We start from the raw sequence: 13,603 nt of genomic DNA, 5'->3' as shown, positions 1-13,603 counted from the left end.
AAAAAAAAAAAAAAAAAAAAAAGTTCATACAAGTATCTTCCTTATATCAGAAACCGTTTTTCTTCTTCACCTTTGTGTTAAAGCCTATTCTGTCAGATATTAGTATAGCTCCACCAGCTCCTTCTTTTCCATCTACTCTCAGTCTGTGATCTTAAAGTTTAGATATGTGTTTCGTAATCAGCATATGATTTTGGCTTTTTTTAGTCTGGTAATTTTTAAATCGGATTTAAATTACTTTACTTGATGTAATTACTGGTGCATTTAAACACTGATGGCATTTCAATATACCATCCTGGCTTGTTCCATATGTTTCTGTTTTCCCTTTACTTGTCTTCATTTGGATTGGCTGGGTATTTTTATCAGTCCATTCTTTTCTTTCTACCAGTTGACAAGTATGCGATTATACGTTTTTTTAAATATTCTTTTACTGGTTACCCAGAAATCACAACATCTGTACTTCAGTTATGAAAGTATATATTTGATCATTTCAAAGTATAAAACCGTTACCCTCCTCCAGATAATATAAAGACCTTAGAACAGTTGAACTCTAGCTTTCCTCCTCACGACTTACATGCTATTTTCATAACATTCTGTGTGGCATTTTATCAATCCCAATATTCGTGTTATTTCACATTGGAACATCTCTGAAGTAGAGATATGTCTTCAATTGATGGTGATTTACAGTTGCTGTTAGTCCCAGGTGGCAATCCTGATAAAGCTGTCATTGCCTGCAGGTGCATGAACTCTGTCATTGCTGTTCATATTATCGCTTTAATTGAATTATTTGTTCATTGATACATGTTTAATTTATTGCCTTTTCAAACATTTGTGAAAGTATTACATTATTAGCTGGTACTGAAACAAAGTTATTGTGTATACAGAAGGGCACAGAAGTGAAAGAGTAAGCATACCTTTCATTCTTGGGACACCTGTAACATTTGTTTGGGAAATGACCATATTCCATATTTTTTTGTGAAGCAACAATCTGGTGCTTTATAGAACCTAGGAAAGAAAGATACCCACATGTGGATGAAGCCATGTTACTTTTGTTGTAAGATAAAAAGCAAAAGGGTAATTTACCATAAACTGTCAATGCAAATGAAATCAGAAGAAATTGCTTAATCCTTTAGAAGACATTTTTAAAATTTAAATTAACATGACATGGGATGATTCATGTGCTGTTCAGGACGATATTAGTTCTTAATAGTTTAACTGGCAACATTTTTTTCCCCTTAGTGATATATAAATTATGCATCTTACTATTAGTCGCATTTTATTATTAATGAAATACCAATTCTATATTTTTGAGCCCCCAAAGACGTTTGGTTTTATTTTGTACATTCACTGCTTGTTTTGATTTACATACATATTTACCATAGTCTCTATTCTTTATTCATTACACTCTGTTAGTATTCTTAGATCTTCCATCCAGAATCTTTTTTCCTGAAATATATTCTAGAAACCCCTTTAGAATTGGTTTTCTGGTAGCAAACATTCTTGGTTTCCTCTCTCACTTTCTCTCTCTCTCTCTCTCTCTCCCTTCATAGATGAAAAATATTTTGGCCAGATGTGGTGGCTCACGTCTGTAATCCCAGCACTTTGGGAGGCCAAGGTGGGCGGATCACTTGAGGCCAGAAGTTTTAGACCAGCCAGGCCAACACGGTGAAACCCTGTCTCTACTGAAAATACAAAAAAACCAAAAATAGCCAGATTTGGTAGTGTCCACCTGTAATCCCAGCTACTCAAGAGGCTGAGGCAGAAGAGTCACCTGAACCCAGGAGACGGAGGCTGCAGTGAGCTGAGATTGTGCCACTGCACTCCAGCCTGGGCCACAGAGTGAGACTGTGTCAAAAAAAAAAAAAAAAAAAAAAAAAGAGGTGTATTTGCCAAGTTTGGAATACTGTATTGGCAGGCATTTTCTTTCAGTATCTTGAACTGTACCATGTTCCACTATATCTTGCTTCTATTGTCACAGAAGAAAAGTCAGCTGTGACTCTCATCTGCTGCTCCTTTGAAAATGATCTCTCCTTATCTGTCTCTGCCTTTAAGACCTCTTTGTCTCTGACATTTCTGGTTTGGCCTCACACTTTACACTTTCATAACACCAACTTGCCTATTTGTCTCTGACACATGCGTTTCTTGTCCTGCAGCTTTGCTGACAGTTTGGCTTCTGCCCAATACTCCCTCTCCTCTGCATTTCGTCTTCTACCCCTGCTCCCCTCTCACACCTGGCTGACATGTATTCATCATTTACAACTCAGCCTACAGCCCTTCCATCACACGCTCTGGAAAACTTCCCCGGGCCTCTCTCCAGGGCCAGGTGTCTTTTCAGGACTCCTGTAGGTCTCCTGGACTTTTGGGTATTAGCACTAACACTTCTACTTTGATGTGACTGAGTGTGGATATCATCTTTTTAGATTTGTCGTTATTGATATTTATTTGGCCTCTTCAGTCTATGCTTCGGCGTCTTTCATCAGTTCTGGGAAGATTCTTAACCATTGTTTATATTGTCTCTGCTCTCTGTTTTCATTATAGGGCTTTCATCCAATGTTTGTCAAACTTTTTATCTGTTTCCGCTCTTGCCCTGTGTCCTGTATTTTCCAGAGAGAGGGAGTCAAGTAAACAAGCACTAGGTTAGAGGTCTGTATGAGGGAGATGCTAAGAGAACCCTACTCTTTCACTGTCTCCATCCTTGGAGCAGAGGTACGAGATCAGTACTGCCCAGAAATCCTTTAGCTTGTCACTAATCAACCCCCTCCCACTTCACACTCTGTCAATATGCCAGGTGTTTCCCTCTTTCCCCCAATCTCTTATCTCATCCCATCACGTTCAGCAATAGGGTTTACCTACTTCTGAGGAAAAATATCAGCCGCCCAACACATACGACATCATTACCATTGACAATGAGTGATGTACTCCCTGCCTTTTTCAGGTAAAGAGGCTTCCTTCCTTCTGTCCAAGGAGGTCCAAGGTCACCTCCTCTGCTTGGGAATCCTTCTCCTCCACTGCCTTAGGAGCTGTACTCCATCAATCATCCCTTCTGGCTCCTAAATTTTCAATCATTCTTTCTTTGCTGGTACAAATCTCTCCCGCCTCAGCCCCACAGGCTTCCTCTATGTACTATCCAATATTCTTTTGGAAAAATACCTTACACCACTTCCTGATTCTCATCACACTCTTCCGCTTGCTCCCCAGCACCAGGCCACTGAAACGACATTGTCTAAAGCAACCAGTGATCCTTATTCTCAACGTTATTCTCAAAATCCAGTGGCATCTTGAGAAAACAAGAGAAAGTGTTCTTTCTCTTGTTCACCTTTAGGCAGCATTTAGGATTGGAGTTGGTAGGGTGAGGCCCTCACACCCAGTGGCTTATTTTCTTTTCTTTTCTTTTTTTTTTTTTTGAGAGGGAGTCTCGCTCTGTCGCCCAGGCTGGAGTGCAGTGGCCAGTTCTCAGCTCACTGCAAGCTCCGCCTCCCGGGTTGACGCCATTCTCCTGCCTCAGCCTCCCGAGTAGCTGGGACTACAGGCGCCCGCCACCTCGCCCGGCTAGGTTTTGTATTTTAGTAGAGACGGGGTTTCACCATGTTAGCCAGGATGGTCTAGATCTCCTGACCTCGTGATCCGCCCGTCTCGGCCTCCCAAAGTGCTGGGATTACAGGCTTGAGCCACCGCGCCCGGCCCAGTGGCTTATTTTCATAACAAGGGAAGCATGGCAAGGCCATCTGCTGAAAATGACATGGGTGGGAGCATGGGGGATCCGTGGGGGATTGAGAAGAGGCATGATGTGTTAGGGTGGTTGGAATAGCCACTGGGGAGAATGAGCAGGATCTGTATAAGGACAAGGAGAGCAACCACTGAGCAGTAGCAAAGGCCCAATGGTTGCTGGAGATTAGTAATCATTAATGGTGCCAAGCATCATTGCTATGTGACGTCTCCTCCCAGCAGTGGTCGTTGGAAGACATCTTAGTCCACTGAGGCTGCTATAACAGAATCCATAGACTGGGTGGCTTATAAACAAAATAAATTTACTTCTCACAGTTCTTTTTTTTTTTTTTTTTTTTTTTCGGGTCTCGCTCTCCGCCCGGCTGGGAGTTGCAGTGGCGGATCTCAGGTCATGCAAGGCTCCGCCTCCGGGTTCCGCTTCTCGCTCAGCCTTCCGGTAGGCTGGGACTCAGGTGCCGCCTCGCCGGCTAGTTTTTGTTTTTTTAGGTAGAGACGGGGTTCCGTTAGCCAGGGATGGTCTCGATTCCTGCTCGTGTCGCCCGCCTCGCTCTCAGCCTCCCAAAGTGCTGGGATTACAGGCTTGAGCCACCGCGCCCGGCCTACTTCTCACAGTTCTGAAGGCTGGGAAGTTCAGGATCAAAGCACCAGAAGATTTGGTGTCTGGTGAGGGGCCTGCTTCCTGGTTCACAGACGGCACCTTCTGGTTGTACCAAAACACTGGAGATTTGGTTTCAACAGAAGAATTTTGGAGGAACACAAACATTTAGACCATAGCAGAAAAAAAGGAGTAGATGATGACATTGGGCTAGGTTTGAGTATTCATGGACAAGATGCTAGGAAGGGTGATGGAGGGGGGAGGTGGGAGACGGGGAAGCGAGGAGGCTGGAAGGAGAGAGCACTTTAACTGAGGAGCCATTGTACCTAGTGGGGTGGGGAGGGAAGGAAAGGAAGAGAAACTGAAGAGAGTCTCCATAGACTCTAGAAAATATAGTGTCTTGGGATTGGAGCTTCCACCTGTGATATTATATAATGGGAACAGTTGGAAGGGGAGCACAAAAATACTGGATGGGTAGAAGAACTAGGCAGATCATGAAGTATTGGAATTTGCATTTTCTTAAGTGGAAAAGTTTTTGGGAGATAACCCTTGGTAGTTAAAGGAAACAGTTGCATTCATCAGGTCTCTTCCAGTTGTGAGTTATAAGGGCTGAACTCAACCAGCTCAAAGAGAAAGGTAACAGTTCTGATCATCTGTTGCTATGTCTCTACCCCTGTCTTAGTCTGTCTGGGCTGCTACCACAAAATGCCATAGATTGGGTGTTTTGTGCACAACAGAGATTTATTTCTCACAGTTCTGGAAGCTAGAAAGTCCAAGGCCTGGGCGCCAGCAGGTTCAGTGTCTGGTGAGGGCTCTCTTCCTTATAGATGACATCTTCTCATTGTGTCCCCACTTGGTGGAAGGGACTAGGGGGTCTCGCTGAGGTCTCTTTTATAAAGGCTCTTGTCTCATTCAGGAGGGTTCCATCCTCATGAATTAGTCACCTCCCAAAGGCCCCACCTCCAAATACAGTCACCTTGAGGGTTAGGATTTCAACATGTGAATTTGAGCGGAGGATGTAAACATTCAGACCATAGCAATCCCCCAAAATACGGTGGCTTCAAACAATAATCATTTTAGTATTTTTCATGATTTCCTAGATTAGGAATTTGGGCAGGGCCCAGCTGGATGCTCCCTGTGGTGTCACTTGAGTTCACTTGAATTGGGCTAGCATGGAGAGTCCAAAATGCTTTCATTCACAAAGCAGGCATTTGGTGACGACCAAAAAGACAAGAGTCAAGCATAAAAATCCTCTGGGAATACAGAGGCCTGGCCTAGGGGGTTGCCAGTGACAGAAATGAGGAGAGGAAGGGAATGTTCTGGCCCAATAGCCAGAGGCTCAAAGTAGCAGAAGGAGACTTTCTCTTCAGAGGATGAGGGTTCTAAAACAGAAGAACACAGATGTGGGCTCCAGGCCTCCTGGAGAATCAGGCCAGAGGCAGGGTCACTCTCAATGGGGAGAAGGCTTCGGAGGTGGTGTCCTGGGGAAGGAGAAGGAAGGGGTCTGGGAAGAGTGGGGTGCAGGAGGTAGGAAGGGCTAAACACAGCAGAAGATGGCTGGAGAGTCCAGGACAGGTGAGTGTGGTGGTGGCGCCCCAGCCAGAGGGCTGAGCAGAAGGCATGGGGGCAGTAGATTGGGCCACAGGTGTGGAGGTGTCCCCTGCAGGCGGGCTGGTGGCTCTGGAGCTGAGCTGTGCCAAGTTCCCTCAGGAGGCAGACATTGGGGGCCTTGGAGGGCAGGAGGAGAGTCACAGTGTGTCCAAGCAAATCCAGTACAAGCATAGGAGCGGGTTGTGAATGGGAGGAGAACCTATAATAAAACAAAATGGTGGCCGGACACGGTGGCTCACACCTGTAATCCCAACACTTTGGGAGGCCGAGGCGGGCAAATCGTGAGGTCAAGAGTTCGAGACCATATTGGCCAACATGGTGAAATCCCGTCTCTACTAAAAATACAAAAATTAGCCAGGCGTGGTGGCGGGCGCCTGTAGTCCCAGCTACTTAGTAGCCTGAGACAGGAGAATCGCTTGAACCCGGGAGGTGGAGGTTGAAGTGAGCCAAGATTGTGCCACTGCACTCCAGCCTGGGTAACAGAGCAAGACTCTATCTAAAAAAAAAAAAAAAAAAAATGGGGCTGAATGCATTGACTCATGCCTGTATTCGTAGCACTTTGGGAGCCCAAGGCACGAGGATCGCTTGAGCCCAGGAGTTTGAGACCAGCCTGGGAAACATAATAAGACCCCATCTCTACAAAAAAATACAAAAATTGGCTGAGCACGGTGGTACATGCATATAGTCCCAGCTGCTCAGGCGGCTGAGGTGGGAAGATGGCTTGAGCCCAGGAGGTAGAAGCTGCAAAGAGCTGTGATCACACCACTGCACTTCAGCCTGGATGACACAGTAGGACCTTGTCTCTCAAAAAAGAAAAGAAACAATAAGTTGCAATAATAATCTTGAATTCAAACCATCTCACAAGGCTGTTTCAATATTTTGCTATTTTCCTGCATGTCTGGATTTGTATGCTTTGGCCTCATTCATAATTTTTTAGAGTATGCAAAACATGCAAATGGCCTTTATAACAGTGCACATGCTGCGCACAAATGCAACAGAGATGTGTGATGCAAAGCCTTTCTCCATACATTAACTCAACAGAAATTTACTGAGTAAATTCTACATGCCAGGTCATACTGTTATAGGAAAGGGGTCCGGATCCAGACCCCAGGAGAGAGTTGTTGGATCTCGCACAAGAAGGAATTCAGGGCGAGTCTGTAAAGTGAAAGCAAGTTTATTAGGAAAGTAAAGGAATAAAAGAATGACTACTCCGGGCCGGGCGCGGTGGCTCAAGTCTGTAATCCCAGCACTTTGGGAGGCCGAGGCGGGCGGATCATGAGGTCAGGAGATCGAGACCATTCTGGCTAACATGGTGAAACTCCATCTCTACTAAAAATACAAAAAATTAGCCGGGCGTGGTGGCGGGCACCTGTAGTCCCAGCTACTCGGAGGCTGAGGCGGGAGAATGGCGTGAACCCGGGAGGCGGAGCTTGCGGTGAGCTGAGATCACGCCACTGCACTCCAGCCTGGGCGACACAGCGAGACTCCAGCTCAAAAAAAAAAAAAAAGATTACTACTCACAGACAGAGCAACCCCGAGGCCTGCCCGTTGCCCGTTTTTATGGTTATTTCTTGATGACATGCTAAATAAGGGGTGGATTATTCATGCCTCCCCCTTTCAGACCATATACGGTAACTTCCTGTTGTTGCCATGACATCTGTAACCTGCCATGGCGCTGGTGGGAGTGTAGCAGTGAGGATGACCAGAGGTCACTCTCGTCACCATCTTGGTTTGGGTGGGTTTTGGCTGGCTTCTTTACTGCAACCTGTTTTATTAGCAAGGTCTTTGTGACCTCTATTTTGTGCCGACCTCCTGTCTCATCCTGTGACTTAGAATGCCTTCACTGTCTGGGAATGCAGCCGAGTAGGTCTCAGCCTTATTTTACCCAGCTGCTATTCAAGATGGAGTTGCTCTGGTTCACATACCTCTGACAATATCGTAGAGCAAACCAGGCCTCAGGGAGGTGGACACAGAAGGAGGACATATACAGATGTGTAGGGATAAATGTTGGGAAGTGCCTGGAGGAAAATGGGGAGCTGGGAGAGAGTCTGGCAAGGGGAGGGGATGGGAAGCAGCCGTTAGGTACTTGCTCTGAGACCTAAAGGAGTACAGGCAGCTGCGCAGACCGAGGGAGCCGCAGTTCTAGGCTGAGATTGCAGAGGTTTAGGAGTCCAAGAGTCCAGCAGGGCGGATGAGCTGAGAGCTTAGGGGAGAGCTTGAGAGAGGCCAACCTGCGGGCAGAGCCTCAGGGGCTCTGGTGAGAGGTTTGGGTTTCATCTTCCCTTGTGGAGGGCTGTTTCCTCTCATGCTTGGTCATCCTGGAAGGTGAACTGCTCTTCAGTGGGTACTTTACCTGGAAAATCGTATGTGGACAATGTGGTGGGCGAGTCCCTCCAAAATGAGTTTTGTGTGAGTTGCCCAACAACGTAACAACCGGGGGCTATTTGTGTTCATTGCTCACTTTGTTGCTCTCTGTAAATGGAGGCCTCAGCTTCTAAGAGAAATAAAAAAAGGTTTTTTGCAACCCAAAGCCCAGGCTGAAATAGACATGCTTCCTTGTCATTCCCTCGACCAATGACTAGACTTTTTTTTCTAGTGCCACCTTGATGTGGGGGTGTCATATCCAGGTCCCTACCTAGTATGGACCCAAGGCCTTGTTGTCTGCTGTCACCTGACCATTTAAACCAAGTCCCTTGGTTATTAGAACAGCAAGCCCCCCTCCCCTGCGACCCAGCGGTGTGCAGCCGGCCCCCCTCAGTTGATGCGTGGGCTCTGATCTTCAGTCCCCGACATCCTCACAACCTCAGCCCCATCGGTATTTTCGGATGTTTTTGTAGATCGAGTGTTTTCAGACAGAAAATGGACGTTTGAATCTTATTGTCTGAATGCAGAAAGAAACAATGGAAGGATCTCCATCTGGGGAGGAACAGATCTGGTCTTTAAAGTTCTCTCAGGCTGCTCTGCAGGGGACGTGGGGCAGAAGGACAGAGCCGCCAGCCGGGGACCAGCAGGCGTCCCCTGAAGCTGCCAGAGCGAGAAAGGAAGGGGACCAGTTATATAATCCATGGGACATCCACACAACAGAACACAGCTGTCAGACCAAGGCGGTGTGCGGGGCACGGACATGCAGACATGAGCCAGAAATATTAGAAGGAAGAAAGGTGCAAAAAAAGACCTGTCCAAAACTAAAAGGTGTATATGGAGACATCACAGGGCAGCAAGAGAAGCAGGAATGGACCAGACATGAAATGCCACCAGGCTGAAGGGCTGGGCTGTGTCCTGGGGGAACTGGGGAGCCATGGGAGGTCTGTGAGCAGGAGAGGAGCTGGGCAGCTCTGGGGGACAGAGTGAATTCCAGGAGGCCCAGAAAGAGGCTTGGGAGAGAGTCCACACCAAGAGAATAGAGGTTCTTATCCCCACTTGATGGGGTGGGGTGGGGCTGTGCTGGTCACAGAACAGGCAATCGGAGGACGCTGGTGTTCTGGGCCTAGCCCAGGGCTCCTTCTGGGAACTGGACGGGGCAGGGACTGAGCACAGCACTCACCACGGGGCTTCCTCCCTTAGAATGAAGATGCTTACCTGGTGGGAGGAACATCAGAGTCCCAAGACCAAAGAAGGCCTGACCCTTGAGAAACCAGAGCTGCTGGAGGAACCAGAAGTACTCAAAATGCCTGAAGCTGACATCCCACCAGACCGGGCTGGAGGTAAGTCCCTGGGACAGTCACAGGCAGGTCGTCAAACGACAGGGCCGCAGGCCAGGGTCCCCAAACCCATCACCTGGCAAAACCACCGGGAGGCACTTGTTCAGGACGGAGAGTCCCAGGCCCCCTCGCCCCCACACACCAGATGCTACATTTGCCAAAACAAAGTGCCACTGACTGGCTGGCTTGAATGGCAGATACTGATTTTCCTCCCCTCTGGAAGCTGGAACTCCCAGGTCAAGGTGCCAACAGCCAAGCTTCCTTCTGAGGCCTCTCTCCTTGGCCCGCAGATGCCCTCTTCTCCCTGTGTCCCCACAGGGTCGTCCCTCTGCGTGTGCCTGGGTCCTAATTTCCTTCCCTTGTAAGGACACCAGTCATTGAACTCAGGCCCACCATGTGACATCATTTAACCTTAATCACCTGTGTGAAGGCCCTGTCTCCAATACAGTCACATTCTGAGTCCCTGGGGGTTAGGATGTCAACATATGAATGATGGGGGTTGGGGTGGATTCACATTTCTGCCCACAACAGAGGCTTAAAGAGGCTGCTTGGATTCCCCCGTGTTGGGTACTCAGAGAGGGGACTGGGCTTGCCGGAGGCAGTGGGGCAGCGGAGTCTGGTTCTCCCGAAGTCTAGGGATCTGGAGAGACCGACGAGTGTAGACTCCAAGACAGATCACAGCACTCGGCCCGGGACGTGGAAACCTGGCCCAGGCAGAGCTGCGCAGACCTGCCCAGCAGCGACTCCATCCCAGACTCCAGACCCGGAGGCCGTCGCCCGGCTCTCACCCATTTCCTCCCATTTCCTCGGGGAACATGCCCCGGGGCCTCCCCAGCGCCAGCCCTCATGGTAGCCAATGTAGGGAACACGCCTAACACCTGACACCTGCCGGAGGGACACGCCACCCCAGCAGCCAGGCTGACAGGAGCAGAAACAAAACACACAGGAACACGCCAGGCAGGCAGCACCAGGAAACAGGCTGCTGCCGCCCACAGGGGCCGCTGTGAGCCCAGAGTGGATCCAACCCAGCCTCAGCCTTCTTCAGAGAGAGAAACTGAAGCATGCTCAGCACGACGGGAAGGTGGCTTGAAACCCGGAGGAACCCCCAAAAACACATCCACAGGGGCACTGGGAACCATGAGGCCCCAGCCTCTGCACATCTGCACGCAGACAGAGAAACTGAGGCTCACCGTGCCTCGGGCCACACCGCAAGGCCGCGCGCTGCTCAGGACTCCTGAACCCGGGACCCTTGCCCCCCACTGCAGCAGCTGACCCTGTCCTGGACATTTTCTCCTGACTTTATGTGACTCTAGTGCAGAGGTTGCAAACTCAAATGCTCACAGCCACCAGGCAGGGAACAAGAGGGGCACAGTTGACCTAATGGGGGCCTCGTCTGCCTTGAAAGCAACTGCCCCTCCTGAAGGCGGCGGCTCGCCATGGCGGAACTCTCTCCAACTCCCCTCCCCGCTCCCCACAGGTCAGGAACATGGGGTGACTACAGCTAGCTCTTCATATTTTTGTTTGTTTGTTTTTTGAGGAGAATCCAGAGATCTTAATTTCAGTGTGAAATGTCTTGATTCCAGCACATTAGCAATTGAGAACATGTTTTTAAAAGGCAGCGCCGCGTGGGTCAAAGAAAAGCCCTGATGAGGCCTCCCATTTGCAAACTCCGATCAGAGGCAGAGATGTGGAGGGGACTCCCGCTCCCTGAACACCCTTCCTGCCCACAGCAGGCGGGGCTCAGAACGCAGACGCTTTGCCCAGGGCAACCAGAATCCCCAGGTTCTGGGAGGAAGCTTGGGTGTGGAAGAGTAAGGAGGGGTTTTTAGGTAGAGAAAAACATTCCAGGTATTCACTCATGTGGCCACAAATCCCCGGAGGCCTCCCATGTGCCAGGCCCTGGGCTGGGGACAAAGAGGAGTCAGACCCAGGTCCTACCCATAAGGACCTCCAGGTTGCTACACCCCTTGGGGCAGGGCCAGGGCTGTGTCCCAAGAAGCATGGGGAGAGGGGAGGGGAGGAGGAGGAGCTGGCATTGAGGAAGGGAGGGCTTGACCCCGCTTGGGGAGCTGAGTGTTGCTACCGCTTGGGGAGCTGAGTGTTGCTACCGGAGCCCAGCAGGCATGCAGGGAGAGGTGATGGCACCGCCAGACACAGAAAGCTGCAAGATTGAAGGCAGGAGGCATGGCGCTGGGGGTTAGAGCACTCCAGCAAGGGCAGAGCAAGCAGCATTTCTAGGGCAGGAGGCGGACGACAGTGAGAACGGAGCCAGGCAAGGGACCACAGGCTGGGCCTGGGTGAAGCTCCTTGCAAACAAGCCTCAGACGTTGCCCTGCTCACCCTCAGAAGTGAGGGAGGAGCTGATACTGATGAGGGTCAACTTCCCCTCCTCTCTGAAGGACACGCACAGTGGTGACAGTGTCCCCAAGTTTGACTTCAGTCCTGATGCCCCACCAATTGAAGGGTCGTGGGGACTAGGAGGCTGACCAGGAAAATTGCAGCATCCCTCTGGGTGGGCTGAGGGGTGAGCGCAGCAGGGACCCAGCCGCTCCACAGATAAAGGTGAGATTGGAAAGTGGAATCATCTCCCAAGAAGTGGATATTGGGCTGAACTCTTTCCCCTGAGGGTGGACTGAGGACTGAGGGTGGCCCAAGCCCTCACAGGCCTTCATTCACCTAAGCCAAAGACGCTGTGGAATCGGTCCCATTACCATGCCCATTTTACAGAGGAGGAAACTGAGGCCCAGAGAGGCTGAGAAGCCTCCCTAAGGTGACATTCCTACCTTCTGAGGCAGACGCTACCCCCTGCCCTCACCCACAAAGAAGTTGAAGTTCAGAAAGGGGAGGGTCCTTCCAGAATCTCACAACCTGGGGACAAAGCCAGAGCTGACGTGCTCCTACCCTCTCCTGCCTGGCTCTTAGGAGCAAGGCCCATCGGGATCACATCAGGCTCTCTTCTCCCCATTCCAGAGTGCAGACTGTGGAAGGGAACCGTCTGGGGCCATGCAGCCACTCCAGGCTTTGCTGGCTCAAGGAGCAGGTCTAGGCTCTCCCTCCCATTGACCCTCAAAGTCTAGTCTCTCTGTCTCTGTTTCTCCCTCTCTCTCAATTCCATGCACAGATGGTTAACTCTCTGTGTGCCCTGTACCCTGCTAGGTTTGGAGAATGGCTGTAGATAGGGCTGCCACCATCCCTTCCTCTCCCAGGTGGGGATCACCCCAACTGCGGGACACTGCAGAGGATGGGGGCCATGGGATCGTGAACTTCTGTGGTGGCCCCCTGGACAATGGAGCCGAGCCACCTGTGTTTAGATCCCAGCTCTGGCCCTGAGTGTGGGCCACTCCCATGTTCCCTAACCCCAGCTTTCCTCTGCAAAATGGGGGTATAACAGACCGTGGACCACTGTGAGGCACAGATGAGTTAACGTTTATTCAGTAACCAGCTCGGGGTTAAGGGCACGGTGATGGCAGCCTGTGTCTGTGCCAGGCCATGTTCTAAGCACATTACATGGGTCCTCTTGTTTGTATCCATCAGGGAAACAGAATGAGTAGCCGATCCTTATACAAAGGCTTATTGCATGGAAGCGGGTTATGTGATTCTGAGAGCTGGTTAGGCAGGTGCTATGGACTGGATGTCTGTGTCTTCCCAACATTTTTATGTTGAAACTTCACCCCCACTGTGATGGGATCTGGAGGCCTCGGTGTGGACCACCACAACAAAACACCATAGCTTATAAACACAAGAAATTCAATTCTCGGGCTGGGTGCGGTGGCTCAAGCCTGTAATCCCAGCACTTTGGGAGGCCGAGACGGGCGGATCATGAGGTCAGGAGATCGAGACCATCCTGGCTAACACGGTGAAACCCCGTCTCTACTAAAAAAAAATACCAAAAACTAGCCGGGCGAGGTGGCAGGTGCCTGTAGTCCCAGCTACTCGGGAGGCTGAGGCAGGAGAATGGCGTAAACCCGGGAGG

General features: G+C 49.8%; 1 protein-coding gene across 5 annotated transcripts in view; it reads left to right on the top strand.

Annotated features, from left to right (window-relative positions):
* The window catches only part of LOC108532429 (sialic acid-binding Ig-like lectin 5), a 25,193-nt gene extending 13,975 nt beyond the window's left edge, over positions 1-11,218 (top strand). For 4 of the 5 annotated variants that reach the window (XM_017876497.1, XM_017876494.1, XM_017876495.1 and 1 more), the window contains 2 exons: positions 9,494-9,633; positions 10,267-11,218. In XM_017876497.1, the coding sequence (XP_017731986.1) occupies positions 9,494-9,633; positions 10,267-10,292 (166 nt within the window). In that variant the 3' untranslated portion in view covers positions 10,293-11,218. Of the gene's footprint in view, positions 1-9,493; positions 9,634-10,261 lie in introns of all 5 variants that reach the window. The other variant, XM_017876496.1, reaches the window with a different exon arrangement.
* The last annotated feature ends 2,385 nt before the right edge of the window (positions 11,219-13,603 follow it).

The sequence above is a fragment of the Rhinopithecus bieti genome, unplaced genomic scaffold, assembly GCF_001698545.2.
Source record: "Rhinopithecus bieti isolate Rb0 unplaced genomic scaffold, ASM169854v2 scaffold_10264, whole genome shotgun sequence".
Taxonomy (NCBI): domain Eukaryota; kingdom Metazoa; phylum Chordata; class Mammalia; order Primates; family Cercopithecidae; genus Rhinopithecus; species Rhinopithecus bieti.
This window is presented reverse-complemented; position numbering and strand designations above follow the sequence as displayed.